This window comes from Perca flavescens, chromosome 9 (assembly GCF_004354835.1).
Source record: "Perca flavescens isolate YP-PL-M2 chromosome 9, PFLA_1.0, whole genome shotgun sequence".
Taxonomy (NCBI): Eukaryota; Metazoa; Chordata; class Actinopteri; order Perciformes; family Percidae; genus Perca; species Perca flavescens.
The window spans coordinates 3,858,179-3,877,295 of record NC_041339.1 but is presented as its reverse complement, the minus strand read 5'-3'; the positions used below and the strand labels follow the sequence as shown (position 1 = coordinate 3,877,295).

General features: G+C 34.1%; 1 protein-coding gene across 2 annotated transcripts; it reads left to right on the top strand.

The window, feature by feature from the left end:
• Positions 1 to 44: 44 nt before the first annotated feature.
• Positions 45 to 5,183, top strand: si:ch211-121a2.4 (transmembrane protein 205). 2 transcript variants are annotated; one of them, XM_028587443.1, is made up of 4 exons: positions 45 to 342; positions 1,601 to 1,829; positions 2,596 to 2,759; positions 2,846 to 5,183. In XM_028587443.1, the coding sequence occupies exons 2-4, from the start codon at positions 1,730 to 1,732 to the stop codon at positions 3,146 to 3,148; spliced, it is 567 nt and encodes a 188-aa protein (XP_028443244.1). In that variant the 5' UTR covers positions 45 to 342; positions 1,601 to 1,729; the 3' UTR covers positions 3,149 to 5,183. The 2 variants fall into 2 exon arrangements, with proteins under 2 accessions (XP_028443244.1, XP_028443243.1); XM_028587442.1 differs by having other exon boundaries at positions 45 to 406.
• Positions 5,184 to 19,117: the final 13,934 nt, after the last annotated feature.

The following is a 19,117-nucleotide window of genomic DNA, read 5'->3' as shown; positions in this document are numbered from 1 at the left end:
ACGTTAGATTCTGTAGTTAATGGGGGCCCAATACCATGTTGCACTAGTAATATCTTAAGGGTTCACAGATAATATCCACAGCTGTCACACAAATCTAGTCGACAGTCTGAGCAGATTTGTTTGACTATTTGAATAACAGCACAGTGCAAAGCTGAGTTTTTCATTAGTTTTGTTTCTGTATCCTTCAACTTCTTTTAAATGGGAGTCTGTTAAGAACTGTTCGGGATTTTTCCAGAGCCCATTGTGACCATAGAAATACTGATGTTACACTTAGGGTTCCGCCTTCTTCTCCACTGACTTGTAAAATGAGTTAGCAGCGAAGCTGTTAGCCACTGTCAGCAGGTAAGTTTACTTCCAGAGCCGAAGATCTCTGCAACAAGCTGTCTGGAGTTCTTGTTCAACACAGGTAGGCTGTACTCAAAAGAGTTTTTACAATAAAAGTTACAAGATTAGAAAGGTGACGGTTGCTGACTTTAAGGACTGTGAATGTGAACTGCAGCAATAGTTTTCTAAGTAAAGCTAACTTCCACAGTTAACTGAAGCTAACGCTAGCTGTTAGTCTATTTTTATCATCTGCTACACGGTGGTATTTTTGTACATATATAACGTTAGCGTTAGCAGACATTAATAGCTGGCGTTAGCTTACGAAATAATTTGTTTTCGCAAAGGTGACTTGAAGATTTGGTGCTGCCTCGTCAGTCACCAAACGTAGCTAGCTGCTGTCGGGGTTGTTTGGACTTAAATCATGCAGCACTGTTTGTTTTTAGCCTGCAGACTTTGAGAATTAGCCGGGTTAGTGAGTAATATTATTTTTTCTATTGGTCTGTTTGATATCTGTACACTGCGGTACACTGAGTTCAAGACAGCAACCTGGTTTCCTTGACAACAATGCGGAAGTTTAATTTAGGGTGCACACTTCTATGGGTACAAACTGTCCTAGACACCTTCCATTATTGACAGAAATACAACACTAAGGTTACCCTGTTGGTTGTGTTGTCTACTTGGGAAGCTGGATAAGCTGCCGCTGTCCCAGTAACAAGAGGTGTGTAGTTCTTATCTAAAGGTGTGGATGAGTAGGCTACACTAAGTTTCAGTCTTTATAGCAGTAGGGCTGGGCGATATGGAGAAAATCAAATATCACGATATTTTTGACCAAATGCCTCTATATCGATACCGCAACGATATTGTAGTGTTGACTAATGGTGCTTTCACAAAATATTTACACAATGAGAGTTTTGATAAATAATCATCAGTAATGTGGATATAATGACTAAGTGGGTAAAGGCAAATAATAGAATAGTTACAACAGTCTGGTAAGTTCAGAAAATGACATCACTTTACTGTAATGCAGCCTTTAAAACCAGGAAAAGACACTTATGCCATATCACGATATTACGATATCCAAAATCTAAGACGATCTCCAGTCTCATATCACAATATCGATATAATATCGACATATTGCCCAGGTCTACATAGCAGTAATCCTTAAAAAAATTGTCCTGCATTGACTGGGGTTAAACCATAGAAGCTGTGTTCTTACTATATGTTGCATGTTATCACATCCTTAATATACTGCTTATGATTATGTATTGTTTTGCAGAGGCTTTCGAGTGGAGCATCAAGTGCTCCCCCCACCCCCCTCACAAGAGAAAGAAAGCATTACTGGTCTTGCCTGACGGGTCTGTTTTGGAGACTACAGACTGGAGAAGAAAGAGGCTGAGCAGGAAGCATGTCCACTGACAATGAGCCCACGTTCACAGTCAAGCTGCTGCAGCTGCTGCTGCTCTCCACCTACTGGGGAATGCAGATTTGGGTCACCTTTATTTCAAGTTGGTACCATGCACACAGACACATACTATAAAAGTACACAAGAACGTTAGAAACACACAGGAGAGGGATGTTGTCATGCTGTATTAACAACACAAAGATGACTGAAGTGTTCTTTTCAATGTGCGTTTACACCTGTATTTAGATCTGTCCACTTAAGTCAAGTGTGAACAGGACCTCAGTGAAGCACCTTTTTTTCTTCTTATTATTATTATTATTATTGCAACCCTGTTTTTTTATTGGTCGCCTTTATGTCTACTCCCAGACCCTGACTTGTTTTTCCTTTAGCTCAGTCACCAATAATGCAAGGTCTACTCTACATGCTATCCAGCATAGTTGTATTATTAACGGAAAATGACCCCTTGATCCCCAGTACATTGCAACATCTGAGCTTCCTGCCAGTATTTAACCACACACCTTATGTTTTTGTCACATTTCTATCGTGGTATCCAGGCAAACACAATGTTGTAACAGTCTTAACTTCTTAAAACCATAGAGCAGAGTAAGCATGTTTCAAGCATTTGCGTCTGAAATTATTGGGGAAATTCTGTGTGATTAAGTCATACTAGATTTGGGATACCTTACATCTTAATTTGATTATTCAAATTAATTAACTTTGACTTAATTAGGGTAGAGGTCATCAGAAATATTTATTTTCAGGATATTTCGGTTCCATGTAAAAGTAGTCCCCTGTCCCATGATAAATGAGTGTTTTTTATGAATTAAGAGCCCTACAGTGCTAATGCGTTGTTCTGTTTTTTTGCTCAGGCTTTGTAATGGACAACCACCTGAACAGACACACTTATGGGTTTATCCAGAGTCGCCTTGTCCCATTCTACCTCCACTTGGGATCAGCTTGTGCCTTCTTTAACCTCACTATCTACGCTGTGTATCATCCCAGCGACAAGCTGAACGACAGAGAATCATTTCAGGTGTGTTGCGTGTTCAACATCATCGCGTTGCATAAAACCAATTTTCAGAACATTTCTTTAATCTCTGACTTTGCTTTCCCCACCAGATCTTCATCTTCTTTGTGTCGGTGACAGTCGCGGCTGTCAACGCTCAGTGGTTTGGCCAAATGACATCGGAGATCATGGCGGACATGCACCTTATCGAGCAGGCGTGCGGATTGGGTCAGGACATCGGCCTTTCGTCGAACCGCGAAGCTTACGCCAAGCTGTCTGAGACGGACGTCAAATACAGACACCTCAGCGGTCGCCTGTGGCTGTACAGACTGCTGTCCTCCCTCTGTAACCTCTGCTGCTTAGGCTGCAACTTCTACAGCCTCTGTTACATCGCCGAGAACCTCGTCACACTTTGAACTGACACATAGCAGCTGTACTGTTAACTCTTTGAAAAATTGTCCAACTGACTAATCTAAATGTATATTTTTGTGCCAAACCTGTATATATTTAATACATAGTTTTTTGTCTCTCTGCGGTGTTAGGTATTAAATACAAAGTCAGGTAAGCCTTGTTCTCGTGCTTTGGGGATTAATGACAGGATACAACTGCCATGCTAAGATTTTGGACCTCGATTTGTGTTGCTTTTGAAACAAACGGGGCCACTAAAGCTGCATTTCTCTCCTTAGGTTGTAGGGAGACAAATCAGTTTCTGCAATGAGTAATGCCTCACCTTTCACCTAGTGTGGCTGAGGCTTGGTGGCTGCCTTGATACTTTCCCTTCACTATTACAATTTAGTACCTTTCAGGAACCTAAAAGCATTACATTAGAGATGTTTTATAATTGCAGTACCAGAGAAATTATAACAGAAAATAGCCAAATTTTTTTGCATCTTTTTATGTGTAAGCAAAAGAAAAACATCAAGATGTGCTCCCATGCTGCTCAGCACTGCTCTTCCTGTTTGGGTGTAGTTTAAATACTTTGTTCACAGTGTGGTGTCACAGGTTTGTCTGGCTCACCTTTATGTTAACTTAAGTAAAGTAAGTACTATCTTTAGCTCTCCTGGCTGCTTTTTCCTAATATGGTTTAGAATCAATTCTGCTTTTAGCCTTTTCAAACCACACTTGCACCAGTGGTTTGTTTATTGGTATATTGGAATTAGGATTAATTGGTGTTCGTAAACAGTTCCATTGTATTGCCCTGTAATTATGTAGATGCTATAAGATTGGTTGCACAGCAGGTTGGTCTAGTTGTGAGAAAGGATGGTATGGTAGAAAGTATTGTTTAGACTTGCTGAGGTGATGTGGGTCTATTACGACAATAGTATGGAGTCCCCAGAAAATCACAGTGGGGAAAAAGGTTTCTAAACTAATTATGTGTTCCTGTGTATTAACTTTTGCGTTACTTCACAAGTAGTCTCGCATTGCCAGACCCATCTCCACAGCGCGAGTATGGTCTGGCTGCACGTGTTAACATTCTGGTATAGCTGGAAAAACGCTCTGGATTGTTTATTTCTTTAAACCAATCACAATCACGTTGGGCGGTGCTGAGACCCAAATGCAGCCACGGTGCTCTTGCAAAATGGATATACTGTAGATATAACATAGAGCTAAAGGGGAGGAGAATGCCTGGCGTGCAGGATGTCAGGCTTTACACCCACACCCCTTTCACATCAGATCTACTATTTGAATTTCTCACATGCTTTGCTCTGTTCTCTAACACCTCCGTGTCAGTCATTATGTGTTCAAACTGCTGTGGGGAAAATGTATGCAGCCAGGATTGGAAATTAAGCCAAATCATTTTTGAGTTGTACTCGCACTAGAGTTGTGTTCTGTGAAGTACTCTTCTCAGGTGTCAGATTCTTTTTTAGTCATAGTATGAATATCTTTGCGTTGTTTGTTTTGTGTGCAGAGAGGATCTGTGGTGTGGTGAACAAACCTCTCCATGCTATGATGTCCTCTCCTTTTTGACTTGTCCTAGTTCACCTAAGTAGCTGCTTAGGTGAAACTCTTCTATCAATATGTTTCTTCTTTCTCCTGTTCCTTTAGTTTATGTTGGCCTGTGATACATGTCCATTAAACCAAAGTAAAAAATGCCATTAACATCAACTACCGTTACGTAATCAGGGCAAAGGCAGCCGAGTACTAATTCTGATTACTCTTATTTTTGTCCAGACCGAACTGATAAAGGTGACTCTTGTGTGCCCATAACTGGCAAATATAATGCACTATTACCTGGTTTTAAATTGCACAAATTTTTTTTTTATTGTGTTGCTTGTTAGCTTGGGCAGTTTTAAATTAACAAAAAACTTCAATGCAAATAATTTCAATGTTTTGTTCATAAACAAATAAGCTGTATAGTTTAATTGTAGAAGACCACTTTACATTATTTGTGGATGTTTCTGCCAGTTTAATGTTTGCGATAATGTGTTATAATAAAAATAGTTCATGTGGCTTTTGTTATATTGAATGTAAGTTGCCTGAAAACCGATGGAAAAACGTTGTATGTCAAAAAATGCCATAGTATAGTATGTCAAAAAAGGTCATAGTATAGTATGTTGAAAAGAGTCATAAAACGTAATTGTATAGTATGTCGAACAAGGTCATAGTATACTTCGTCGAAAAAGATCATATGACCTTTTTTACATACTATACTATGACTTTTTTAGACATACTCTACTATTACTTCTTTATTACTTTTTTTGACAAAGTATACTATGACCTTGTTCGACATACTATACAATGACGTTTTATGACTCTTTTCAACATACTATACTATGACCTTTTTCGACATACTATGCTATGACTTTTTTGACCATGCTATACTATGTTTTTTTATTACTTTTTTCAACATGCTATACTGTGACTTTTTATGACTTTTCGACATACAATAGTATGACTTTTTATGACTTTTTTCAACATACTATACTCTGACCTTTTTCAACATACTATACTATGACCTTTTTTGACATACTACACTATGACTTTTTATGACTTCTTTCGACATACTATACCATGACTTTTTTGTGACTTTTTTTAACATATTATACTATGACCTTTTTCGACATACTATACTATGACTTTTTTTAACAGACTATACTATGACTTATTAGACAAACTAGACTGTGGCACACTATATTATGGCTTTTTTTTGACATACTATATTATGACCTTTTTCAACATACCATATTGTGACCTTTTTCGACATACTATACAATGACTTTTTAGTCATGCTATACTATTTCAATAAGGAGAGACTTCATTTTGAGTGAACAATTATTTATTGACGTGCACAATAAAAATTATGAATGAAAACAATTCTTTCATGATTAGACCCCATTGTGACATCATCAAATTCCCATTGTGACTTCATCATATAACCTCCCCCGATGGAGGTTAGACAATGATGGGGCTGGATGAGAGGATGCTGAGATCTGGCTGAAGGAGAAGAAGAGTGAGTTCTGGTGAGCTCAGACCTGGGCACTGGAAATGATGAACTGGAGGTGAACGGGGAGGAGGATGGTCGCCATTAATGCCAAAATGACAGCTGACGAAGAGGAGAACATTTAAATATTGACAGCAAGAACATATGCTTTGACCTTTTTTTACATACTATACTATGATTTTTTCGACATACTATACTATGACTTTTTATTACTTTTTTCGAACTATTATGCTATGACTTTTTTAACATACTGTACTATGACCTTTTTCGACATACTATACTATGACTTTTTTATGACTTTTTTCAACATACTATACTATGACCTTTTTCGACATACTATACTATGTCCTTTTTCGACATACTATACTATGACCTTTTTTAACAGACTATACAATGACCTTTTTAATATACTATACTATGACCTTTTTTAACAGACTATACAATGACCTTTTTAACATACTATACTATGACCTTTTTCGACATATTATACTATGACCTCTTTCAACATACTATACTATGACCTTTTTCAACATACTATATGATTTTTTATGACTTTATTCAACATACTATACTATGACCTTTTTCAACATACTATACAGTGACTTTTTTAACATACTATACTATGACCTTTTTTCACATACTACACTATGACTTTTTATGACTTCTTTCAACATACTATAGATATGACACCTTTTTGACATACCAAACTAGACTTTTTTTCGACATCATATACTATGACTTTTTTATGACTTTTTTCGACATACTATACTATGACCTTTTTCGACATACTGTACTATGACGTTTTTCGACATACTATACTATGACCTTTTTCAACATACTATACTATGACCTTTTTCGACATACTATACATGACTATACTATACTATGACCTTTTTTTCAACAGACTATACTATACACGTCCTTTTTGACATTTTCACTATATTATGACCTTTTTATACTATGACCTTTTTTCAACATACTATACTATGACCTTTTTAACATACTATACTTTTTATGACCTTTTTTAACATACTATACTATGACATACTATACCTATTTAACACTATACTTTTTTTTCAACATACTATACTTTGACCCTTTTTTATACATACTACTATATTTTTTTGATACTTTTTCAACATACTATACTATGACCTTTTTTTTAACCAGACCTTTTTTTCAGACAACATACTAACAGACTAACATACAATGACCTTTTTTCAACATACTATACTATGATTTTTTACTATGACTTTTTTCAACATACTATACAATGACCTTTTTCAACATACTTTTAGACTTTTTTCAATACTATACTATGACTTTTTATGACTTTTTATACAGTGACATACTATACTATGACCTTTTTTTCAACATTTTTTTTTAACATGAACAAACTATGACAATTTTTTGACATACTTTATGACTAACATACTATACTTTTTTATGACTTTTTTAACATACTATACTATACATACTGACTTTTTTCAACATACTATACTATGACTTTTTCAACATACTATACTATGACCTTTTTCGACATACTATACTATGACTTTTTTTCAGACTATACTATACTATACTTTTTTTTCACATACTTTTGACCTTTTTAATACTATACTATGACCTTTTTCGACATACTATACTATGACTTTTTTTTTAACATACATACTATGACCTTTTTCAACATACTATACTATACTATACAATGACCTTTTTAATGATTTTTATGACTTTTTTTAACATACTATACTATGACCTTTTTGACATACTACACTACTTTTTATGACTTTTTTTTTTCAACATACTATACTATGACTTTTTTCAACATACTATACTATGACCTTTTTCGACTTACATATACATTGACCTTTTTAACATACTATACTATGACCTTTTTCGACATATACTATAACATGAACTTTTTAACACACTATACATGACTTTTTAACATACTATACTATGACCTTTTTGACACCATTTTTGACACATACTATGCTATGACCTTTTTCGACTTATTATACTATGAACTTTTTTTATTGTGACCATTTTTGACATACTAGATTTTTTACTTTTTTCGATTACTAGATTTTTCCCGACCATACTATATAATCACTTTTTAGTCATGCTATACTATTTCAATAAGGAGAGACTTCATTTTGAGTGAACAATTATTTATTGACGTGCACAATAAAAATTATGAATGAAAACAATTCTTTCATGATTAGACCCCATTGTGACATCATCAAATTCCCATTGTGACTTCATCATGTTTCAAAGGGGGTGGATATTATAGGATACCCCCGATGGAGGTTAGACAATGATGGGGATGGATGAGAGGATGCTAAGATCTGGCTGAAGGAGAACAAGAGCGAGTTCTGGTGAGCTCAGACCTGGACATACTATACTATGACCTTTTTTGACATACTACACTATGACTTTTTATGACTTTTTTCGACATCATATACTATGACTTTTTTATGACTTTTTTCGACATACTATACTATGACCTTTTTTAACAGACTATACAATTACCTTTTTTGACATACTATACTATGACCTTTTTCGACATACTATACTATGACCTTTTTTAACAGACTATACAATGACCTTTTTAATATACTATACTATGACCTTTTTTAACAGACTATACAATGTCCTTTTTCGACATACTATACTATGACCTTTTTTGACATACTACACTATGACTTTTTATGACTTTTTTCGACATTATATATTATGACTTTTTTATGACTTTTTTCTACATACTATACTATGACCTTTTTTAACAGACTATACAATGACCTTTTTAACATACTATACTATGACCTTTTTTAACAGACTATACAATGACCTTTTTAACATACTATACTATGACCTTTTTCGACATATTATACTATAACTTTTTTCAACATACTATACTATAACCTTTTTCAACATACTATATGATTTTTTATGACTTTATTCAACATACTATACTATGACCTTTTTCGACATACTATACAGTGACTTTTTTAACATACTATATTATGACCTTTTTTCACATACTACACTATGACTTTTTATGACTTCTTTCAACATACTATAGATATGACACCTTTTTGACATACTAAACTATGACTTTTTTCGACATCATATACTATGACTTTTTTATGACTTTTTTCGACATACTATACTATGACCTTTTTCGACATACTATACTATGACCTTTTTCGACATACTATATTATGACCTTTTTCGACATACTATACTATGAACTTTTTCGACATATTATACTATGACTTTTTTCAACATACTATACTATGACCTTTTTCAACATACTATATGATTTTTTAGGACTTTATTCAACATACTATACTATGACCTTTTTCGACATACTATACAGTGACTTTTTTAACATACTATATTATGACCTTTTTTCACATACTACACTATGACTTTTTATGACTTCTTTCAACATACTATAGATATGACACCTTTTTGACATACTAAACTATGACTTTTTTGACATCATATACTAGACTTTTTTATGACTTTTTTCAACATACTATACTCTTTTTCGACATACTATATTATGACCTTTTTCGACATACTATACTATGACCTTTTTCGACATACTATACTATGACCTTTTTTAACAGACTATACTATGATCTTTTTTGACATACTATATTATGACCTTTTTCGACATACTATACTATGACCTTTTTCGACATACTATACTATGACCTTTTTCGACATACTATACTATGACCTTTTTTGACATACCATACTATGATCTTTTTTAACAGACTATGCAATGACCTTTTTAAAATACTATACTATGATTTTTTATGACTTTTTAACATACTATACAATGACCTTTTTTGACATACTATACTATGACCTTTTTCGACATACTATACTATGACCTTTTTTAACAGACTATACAATGACCTTTTTAATATACTATACTATGACCTTTTTTAACAGACTATACAATGTCCTTTTTCGACATACTATACTATGACCTTTTTTGACATACTACACTATGACTTTTTATGACTTTTTTCGACATCATATATTATGACTTTTTTATGACTTTTTTCGACATACTATACTATAACTTTTTTCAACATACTATACTATAACCTTTTTCAACAAACTATACTCTTTTTCGACATACTATACTATGACCTTTTTCGACATACTATATTATGACCTTTTTCGACATACTATACTATGAACTTTTTCGACATATTATACTATGACTTTTTTCAACATACTATACTATGACCTTTTTCAACATACTATATGATTTTTTAGGACTTTATTCAACATACTATACTATGACCTTTTTCGACATACTATACAGTGACTTTTTTAACATACTATATTATGACCTTTTTTCACATACTACACTATGACTTTTTATGACTTCTTTCAACATACTATAGATATGACACCTTTTTGACATACTAAACTATGACTTTTTTTGACATCATATACTAGACTTTTTTATGACTTTTTTCAACATACTATACTCTTTTTCGACATACTATATTATGACCTTTTTCGACATACTATACTATGACCTTTTTCGACATACTATACTATGACCTTTTTCGACATACTATACTATGACCTTTTTCGACATACTATACTATGACCTTTTTTAACAGACTATACTATGATCTTTTTTGACATACTATATTATGACCTTTTTCGACATACTATACTATGACCTTTTTCGACATACTATACTATGACCTTTTTCAACATACTATACTATGACCTTTTTTGACATACCATACTATGATCTTTTTTAACAGACTATACAATGACCTTTTTAAAATACTATACTATGATTTTTTATGACTTTTTAACATACTATACAATGACCTTTTTCGACATACTATACTATGACTTTTTTCGACATGCTATACTATGACTTTTTTCAACATACTATACAATGACCTTTTTTAACACACTATACTATGACTTTTTTATGACTTTTTTAACAGACTATACTATGACCTTTTTTGAAATACTATATTATGACCTTTTTCGACATACTATACTATGACCTTTTTCGACATACTATACTATGACCTTTTTCGACATACCATACTATGATCTTTTTTAACAGACTATACAATGACCTTTTTAACATACTATACTATGATTTTTTATGACTTTTTAACATACTATACAATGACCTTTTTCGACATACTATACTATGACTTTTTTCGACATACTATACTATGACCTTTTTTAACAGACTATACAATGACCTTTTTAACATACTATACTATGACCTTTTTTAACAGACTATACAATGACCTTTTTAACATACTATACTATGACCTTTTTCGACATATTATACTATAACTTTTTTCAACATACTATATGATTTTTTATGACTTTATTCAACATACTATACTATGACCTTTTTCGACATACTATACAGTGACTTTTTAACATACTATACTATGACCTTTTTCACATACTACACTATGACTTTTTATGACTTCTTTCAACATACTATAGATATGACACCTTTTTGACATACTAAACTATGACTTTTTTCGACATCATATACTATGACTTTTTTATGACTTTTTTCGACATACTATACTATGACCTTTTTCGACATACTATATTATGACCTTTTTCGACATACTATACTATGAACTTTTTCGACATATTATACTATGACTTTTTTCAACATACTATACTATGACCTTTTTCAACATACTATATGATTTTTTAGGACTTTATTCAACATACTATACTATGACCTTTTTCGACATACTATACAGTGACTTTTTAACATACTATATTATGACCTTTTTTCACATACTACACTATGACTTTTTATGACTTCTTTCAACATACTATAGATATGACACCTTTTTGACATACTAAACTATGACTTTTTTGACATCATATACTAGACTTTTTTATGACTTTTTTCGACATACTATACTATGACCTTTTTCGACATACTATATTATGACCTTTTTCGACATACTATACTATGAACTTTTTCGACATATTATACTATGACTTTTTTCAACATACTATACTATGACCTTTTTCAACATACTATATGATTTTTTAGGACTTTATTCAACATACTATACTATGACCTTTTTCGACATACTATACAGTGACTTTTTTAACATACTATATTATGACCTTTTTTCACATACTACACTATGACTTTTTATGACTTCTTTCAACATACTATAGATATGACACCTTTTTGACATACTAAACTATGACTTTTTTGACATCATATACTAGACTTTTTTATGACTTTTTTCGACATACTATACTATGACCTTTTTCGACATACTATATTATGACCTTTTTCGACATACTATACTATGACCTTTTTTGAAATACTATATTATGACCTTTTTCGACATACTATACTATGACCTTTTTATGACTTTTTTAACAGACTATACTATGACCTTTTTTGAAATACTATATTATGACCTTTTTCGACATACTATACTATGACTTTTTATGACTTTTTAACAGACTATACTATGACCTTTTTGAAATACTATATTATGACCTTTTTCGACATACTATACTATGACCTTTTTTCGACATACTATACTATGACCTTTTTCGACATACCATACTATGATCTTTTTTAACAGACTATACAATGACCTTTTTAACATACTATACTATGATTTTTTATGACTTTTTAACATACTATACAATGACCTTTTTCGACATACTATACTATGACTTTTTTCGACATGCTATACTATGACTTTTTTCAACATACTATACAATGACCTTTTTTAACACACTATACTATGATTTTTTATGACTTTTTTAACATACTATACTATGACCTTTTTCAACATACTATACTATGAGTTTTTTCAACAAACTACGCAATGACCTTTTTAACATACTATACGATGAGCTTTTTCGACATACTATACTATGACTTTTTTCAACATACTATACTATGACCTTTTTTAACACACTATACTATGATTTTTTATGACTTTTTTAACTTACTATACTATGACCTTTTTCGACATACTATACTATGACCTTTTTCAACATACTATACTATGACCTTTTTTGACATACCATACTATGATCTTTTTTAACAGACTATACAATGACCTTTTTAAAATACTATACTATGATTTTTTATGACTTTTTAACATACTATACAATGACCTTTTTCGACATACTATACTATGACTTTTTTCGACATGCTATACTATGACTTTTTTCAACATACTATACAATGACCTTTTTTAACACACTATACTATGACTTTTTTATGACTTTTTTAACAGACTATACTATGACCTTTTTTGAAATACTATATTATGACCTTTTTCGACATACTATACTATGACCTTTTTCGACATACTATACTATGACCTTTCTCGACATACCATACTATGATCTTTTTTAACAGACTATACAATGACCTTTTTAACATACTATACTATGATTTTTTATGACTTTTTAACATACTATACAATGACCTTTTTCGACATACTATACTATGACTTTTTTCGACATACTATACTATGACCTTTTTTAACAGACTATACAATGACCTTTTTAACATACTGTACTATACTATGACCTTTTTTAACAGACTATACAATGACCTTTTTAACATACTATACTATGACCTTTTTCGACATATTATACTATAACTTTTTTCAACATACTATACTATAACCTTTTTCAACAAACTATATGATTTTTTATGACTTTATTCAACATACTATACTATGACCTTTTTCGACATACTATACAGTGACTTTTTAACATACTATACTATGACCTTTTTCACATACTACACTATGACTTTTTATGACTTCTTTCAACATACTATAGATATGACACCTTTTTGACATACTAAACTATGACTTTTTTCGACATCATATACTATGACTTTTTTATGACTTTTTTCGACATACTATACTATGACCTTTTTCGACATACTATATTATGACCTTTTTCGACATACTATACTATGAACTTTTTCGACATATTATACTATGACTTTTTTCAACATACTATACTATGACCTTTTTCAACATACTATATGATTTTTTAGGACTTTATTCAACATACTATACTATGACCTTTTTCGACATACTATACAGTGACTTTTTTAACATACTATATTATGACCTTTTTTCACATACTACACTATGACTTTTTATGACTTCTTTCAACATACTATAGATATGACACCTTTTTGACATACTAAACTATGACTTTTTTGACATCATATACTAGAATTTTTTATGACTTTTTTCGACATACTATACTATGACCTTTTTCGACATACTATATTATGACCTTTTTCGACATACTATACTATGAACTTTTTCGACATATTATACTATGACTTTTTTCAACATACTATACTATGACCTTTTTCAACATACTATATGATTTTTTAGGACTTTATTCAACATACTATACTATGACCTTTTTCGACATACTATACAGTGACTTTTTTAACATACTATATTATGACCTTTTTTCACATACTACACTATGACTTTTTATGACTTCTTTCAACATACTATAGATATGACACCTTTTTGACATACTAAACTATGACTTTTTTGACATCATATACTAGACTTTTTTATGACTTTTTTCGACATACTATACTATGACCTTTTTCGACATACTATATTATGACCTTTTTCGACATACTATACTATGACCTTTTTTGAAATACTATATTATGACCTTTTTCGACATACTATACTATGACCTTTTTATGACTTTTTTAACAGACTATACTATGACCTTTTTTGAAATACTATATTATGACCTTTTTCGACATACTATACTATGACTTTTTTATGACTTTTTTAACAGACTATACTATGACCTTTTTTGAAATACTATATTATGACCTTTTTCGACATACTATACTATGACCTTTTTCGACATACTATACTATGACCTTTTTCGACATACCATACTATGATCTTTTTTAACAGACTATACAATGACCTTTTTAACATACTATACTATGATTTTTTATGACTTTTTAACATACTATACAATGACCTTTTTCGACATACTATACTATGACTTTTTTCGACATGCTATACTATGACTTTTTTCAACATACTATACAATGACCTTTTTTAACACACTATACTATGATTTTTTATGACTTTTTTAACATACTATACTATGACCTTTTTCAACATACTATACTATGAGTTTTTTCAACAAACTACGCAATGACCTTTTTAACATACTATACGATGAGCTTTTTCGACATACTATACTATGACTTTTTTCAACATACTATACTATGACCTTTTTTAACACACTATACTATGATTTTTTATGACTTTTTTAACTTACTATACTATGACTTTTTTTGACATACTACACTATGACTTTTTATGACTTCTTTCGACATACTATACTATGACTTTTTTCAACATACTATACTATGACCTTTTTTAACAGACTATACATTGACCTTTTTAACATACTATACTATGACCTTTTTCGACATACTATACTATGAACTTTTTCAACATACCATATTGTGACCTTTTTGACATACTATGCTATGACTTATTATTACTTTTTAGACATACTAGATTTTTACTTTTTATTACTTTTTCCGACCATACTATATAATCACTTTTTAGTCATGCTATACTATTTCAATAAGGAGAGACTTCATTTTGAGTGAACAATTATTTATTGACGTGCACAATAAAAATTATGAATGAAAACAATTCTTTCATGATTAGACCCCATTGTGACATCATCAAATTCCCATTGCGACTTCATCATATTTCACAGGGGGTGGATATTATAGGATACCCCCGATGGAGGTTAGACAATGATGGGGCTGGATGAGAGGATGCTGAGATCTGGCTGAAGGAGAAGAAGAGTGAGTTCTGGTGAGCTCAGACCTGGGCACTGGAAATGATGAACTGGAGGTGAACGGGGAGGAGGATGGTCGCCATTAATGCCAAAATGACAGCTGACGAAGAGGAGAACATTTAAATATTGACAGCAAGAACATGACTTTTTTTATTACTTTTGATGAAGGAGAAGAGGAGCAAGCTCTGGTGAGCTCTTGGAGGTGAACAGGGAGGAGGGTCGGCCCCATTAAATGAGAGTTGACAGCAGAAAAAATGTTTTATGATATTAAATAATTATGATAATAAAGAGGTGTTTTACTTCATAGGCAGTGTATTTGTGTTATTACATTATCTGGGTCATATTATACTATGACCTTTTTCGACATACTATACTATGATGTTTTATAACTTTTTTCGAGATACTATACTATGACCTTTCATAAACGTTTTTGACATTCTATACTATTCAAAAACCCTATGGAAAAACAAGGTAGAGATGGAGTGACCCTGCCCGGAGGAAGCCCGGGGCCCCCGTCTGGAGCCAGGCCCAGACGGCGGGCTCGTCGGCAAGCGCCTGGTGGCCGGGTTTGCCACGGAGCCCGGCCGGGCACAGCCCAAACAAGCTACGTGGCTCCCATCTCTCCAGCCCATGGGCCCACCACCTGTGGGAGGAACCGCTGGGGTCGGGTGCGCTGCCACATGGGTGGCAGTGAAGGTCAGGGGCCTCGACGGACCAGACCCGGGCGGCAGACACTGGCTCTGGGGACGTGGAACGTCACCTCTCTGTGGGGGAAGGAGCCGGAACTGGTGCGGGAGGTGGAGCGCTACCGGTTAGATCTGGTGGGGCTTACCTTAGGGTCTTAGGTGCCTCAAGGGGCGGTAACCCACGAACACCGTGGTAGACACCGGTGGTCAGGGAAGCCGTCCGACTGAAGAAGGAGTCTTTCCGGGATATGTTATCCCAGAAGACTCCGGAGGCAGTTGCAGGGTACCGAAGGGCCCGAAGGGCTGCAGCCTCTGCCATGAAAGAGGCAAAGCAGCGGGTGTGGGAGAAGTTTGGAGAAGACATGGAGAAGGACTTTCGGTCGGCACCAAAGTGCTTCTGGAAAACTGTTCGCCACCTCAGGAGGGGAAGGGGAACCATCCAAGCTGTGTACAGTAAGGATGGGACACTGTTGACCTCAACTGAGGAGGTAATAGGGCGGTGGAAGGAGCACTTTGAGGAACTCCTGAATCCGACTAATACGCCCTCTAAGTTAGAGGCAGAGCTGGAGGATAACGGGGGATTGTCGTCGATTTCCCAGGCGGAAGTCACTGATGTAGTCAAACAACTCCACAGTGGCAAAGCCCCGGGGATTGATGAGATCCGTCCAGAAATGCTCAAGGCTCTGGGTGTGAAGGGGCTGTCCTGGTTGACACGACTCTTCAGCATTGCGTGGAAGTCTGGAACAGTGCCAAAGGAGTGGCAGACTGGGGTGGTGGTTCCCCTTTTTAAAAAGGGGGACCAGAGGGTGTGTGCCAATTACAGGGGTATCACACTTCTCAGCCTCCCTGGTAAAGTCTACTCCAAGGTGCTGGAAAGGAGGGTTCGGCCGATAGTCGAACCTCGGGTTGAGGAGGAACAATGCGGATTCCGTCCTGGTCGTGGAACAACGGACCAGCTCTTCACTCTCGCAAGGATCCTGGAGGGAGCCTGGCAGTATGCCCAACCGGTCTACATGTGTTTTGTGGATTTGGAGAAGGCGTATGACCGGGTCCCCCGGGAGATATTGTGGGAAGTGCTGCATGAGTATGGGGTGAGGGGGTCTCTACTCAGGCAAGGCAAGGCAAGGCAAGGCAACTTTATTTATATAGCACATTTCAGCAACAGGGCAATTCAAAGTGCTTTACATAAAACATTAAAGAGCAGTTAGAAAACAATTAAAAAACAATAATAAACAAATTAAAAACATTAAAAGAAAAGAATAAAATTGATAGTGCAGTATAAGAATAAAAGTTACAGTGCAGTATAAGAAATTAAAGTTAATAAAATAGATTATTTAAAGAAAATCAACATCAAAAAGATAGGTCTTTAGCTTAGATTTAAAAGAACAGAGTTGCAGCGGACCTACAGGTTTCTGGGAGTTTGTTCCAGATATGTGGAGCATAAAAACTGAACGCTGCTTCCCCCTGTTTAGTTCTGACTCTGGGGACAACAAGTAGACCTGTCCCAGACGACCTGAGAGGTCTGGGTGGCTCATAATGTAGTAACAGATCAGAAATGTATTTTGGCCCTAAACCGTTTAGTGATTTATAAACCAGTAAAAGTATTTTGAAATCAATTCTTTGAGGCACTGGAAGCCAGTGTAGAGACTTCAGTACTGGAGTGATGTGATCCACTTTCTTGGTTTTAGTGAGGACTCGAGCAGCAGCATTTTGAATCAGCTGCAGCTGTCTGATTGATTTTTTAGGGAGACCTGTAAAGACACCGTTACAGTAGTCAAGTCTACTGAAGATAAAAGCATGGACAAGTTTTTCCAGATCCTGCTGAGACATGAGCCCTTTAACCCTTGATATATTTTTAAGGTGATAATAGGCTGATTTTTTAATTATGTTAATGTGGCTTTTAAAATTTAGGTCTGAGTCCATGACTACACCAAGATTTCTTGCTTTGTCTGTTGTTTTTAACATTGTCGTTTGAAGCTGAGCGCTGACTTTCAATCGTTCCTCTTTTGCTCCAAAAACAACCACCTCCGTTTTTTCTTCATTTAATTTAAGAAAGTTCTGGCACATCCAATCATTAATCTGTTCAATGCACATATTTAATTGTTGTATTGGGCTATAGTTCCCTGTCGATAAGGTTATGTAAATTTGTGTGTCATCCGCATAACTATGGTAACTTATTTTGTTGTTTTCCATAATAATAATGAGGAGTTGCAGTGTTCACCTAACTGGCCCACCTGCTTCTCTTCATAATTGTTAGACTAATAATACATAACAAAGTAGAGGGAGGCAGGCCAGCCAAGCCCGATCCGGCAGGGGGAGAGTTCTAAGCCCGAAAA

Bases quoted from the DNA above. Each gene is read 5' to 3' on its own strand.
- si:ch211-121a2.4 (XM_028587443.1), top strand. From the start codon at position 1,730: ATGTCCACTGACAATGAGCCCACGTTCACAGTCAAGCTGCTGCAGCTG. The intron at 1,830-2,595 runs GTTGGTACCATG...TTTTTTGCTCAG, and splicing joins TTGGGTCACCTTTATTTCAA to GCTTTGTAATGGACAACCAC. The intron at 2,760-2,845 runs GTGTGTTGCGTG...TTTCCCCACCAG, and splicing joins ACGACAGAGAATCATTTCAG to ATCTTCATCTTCTTTGTGTC.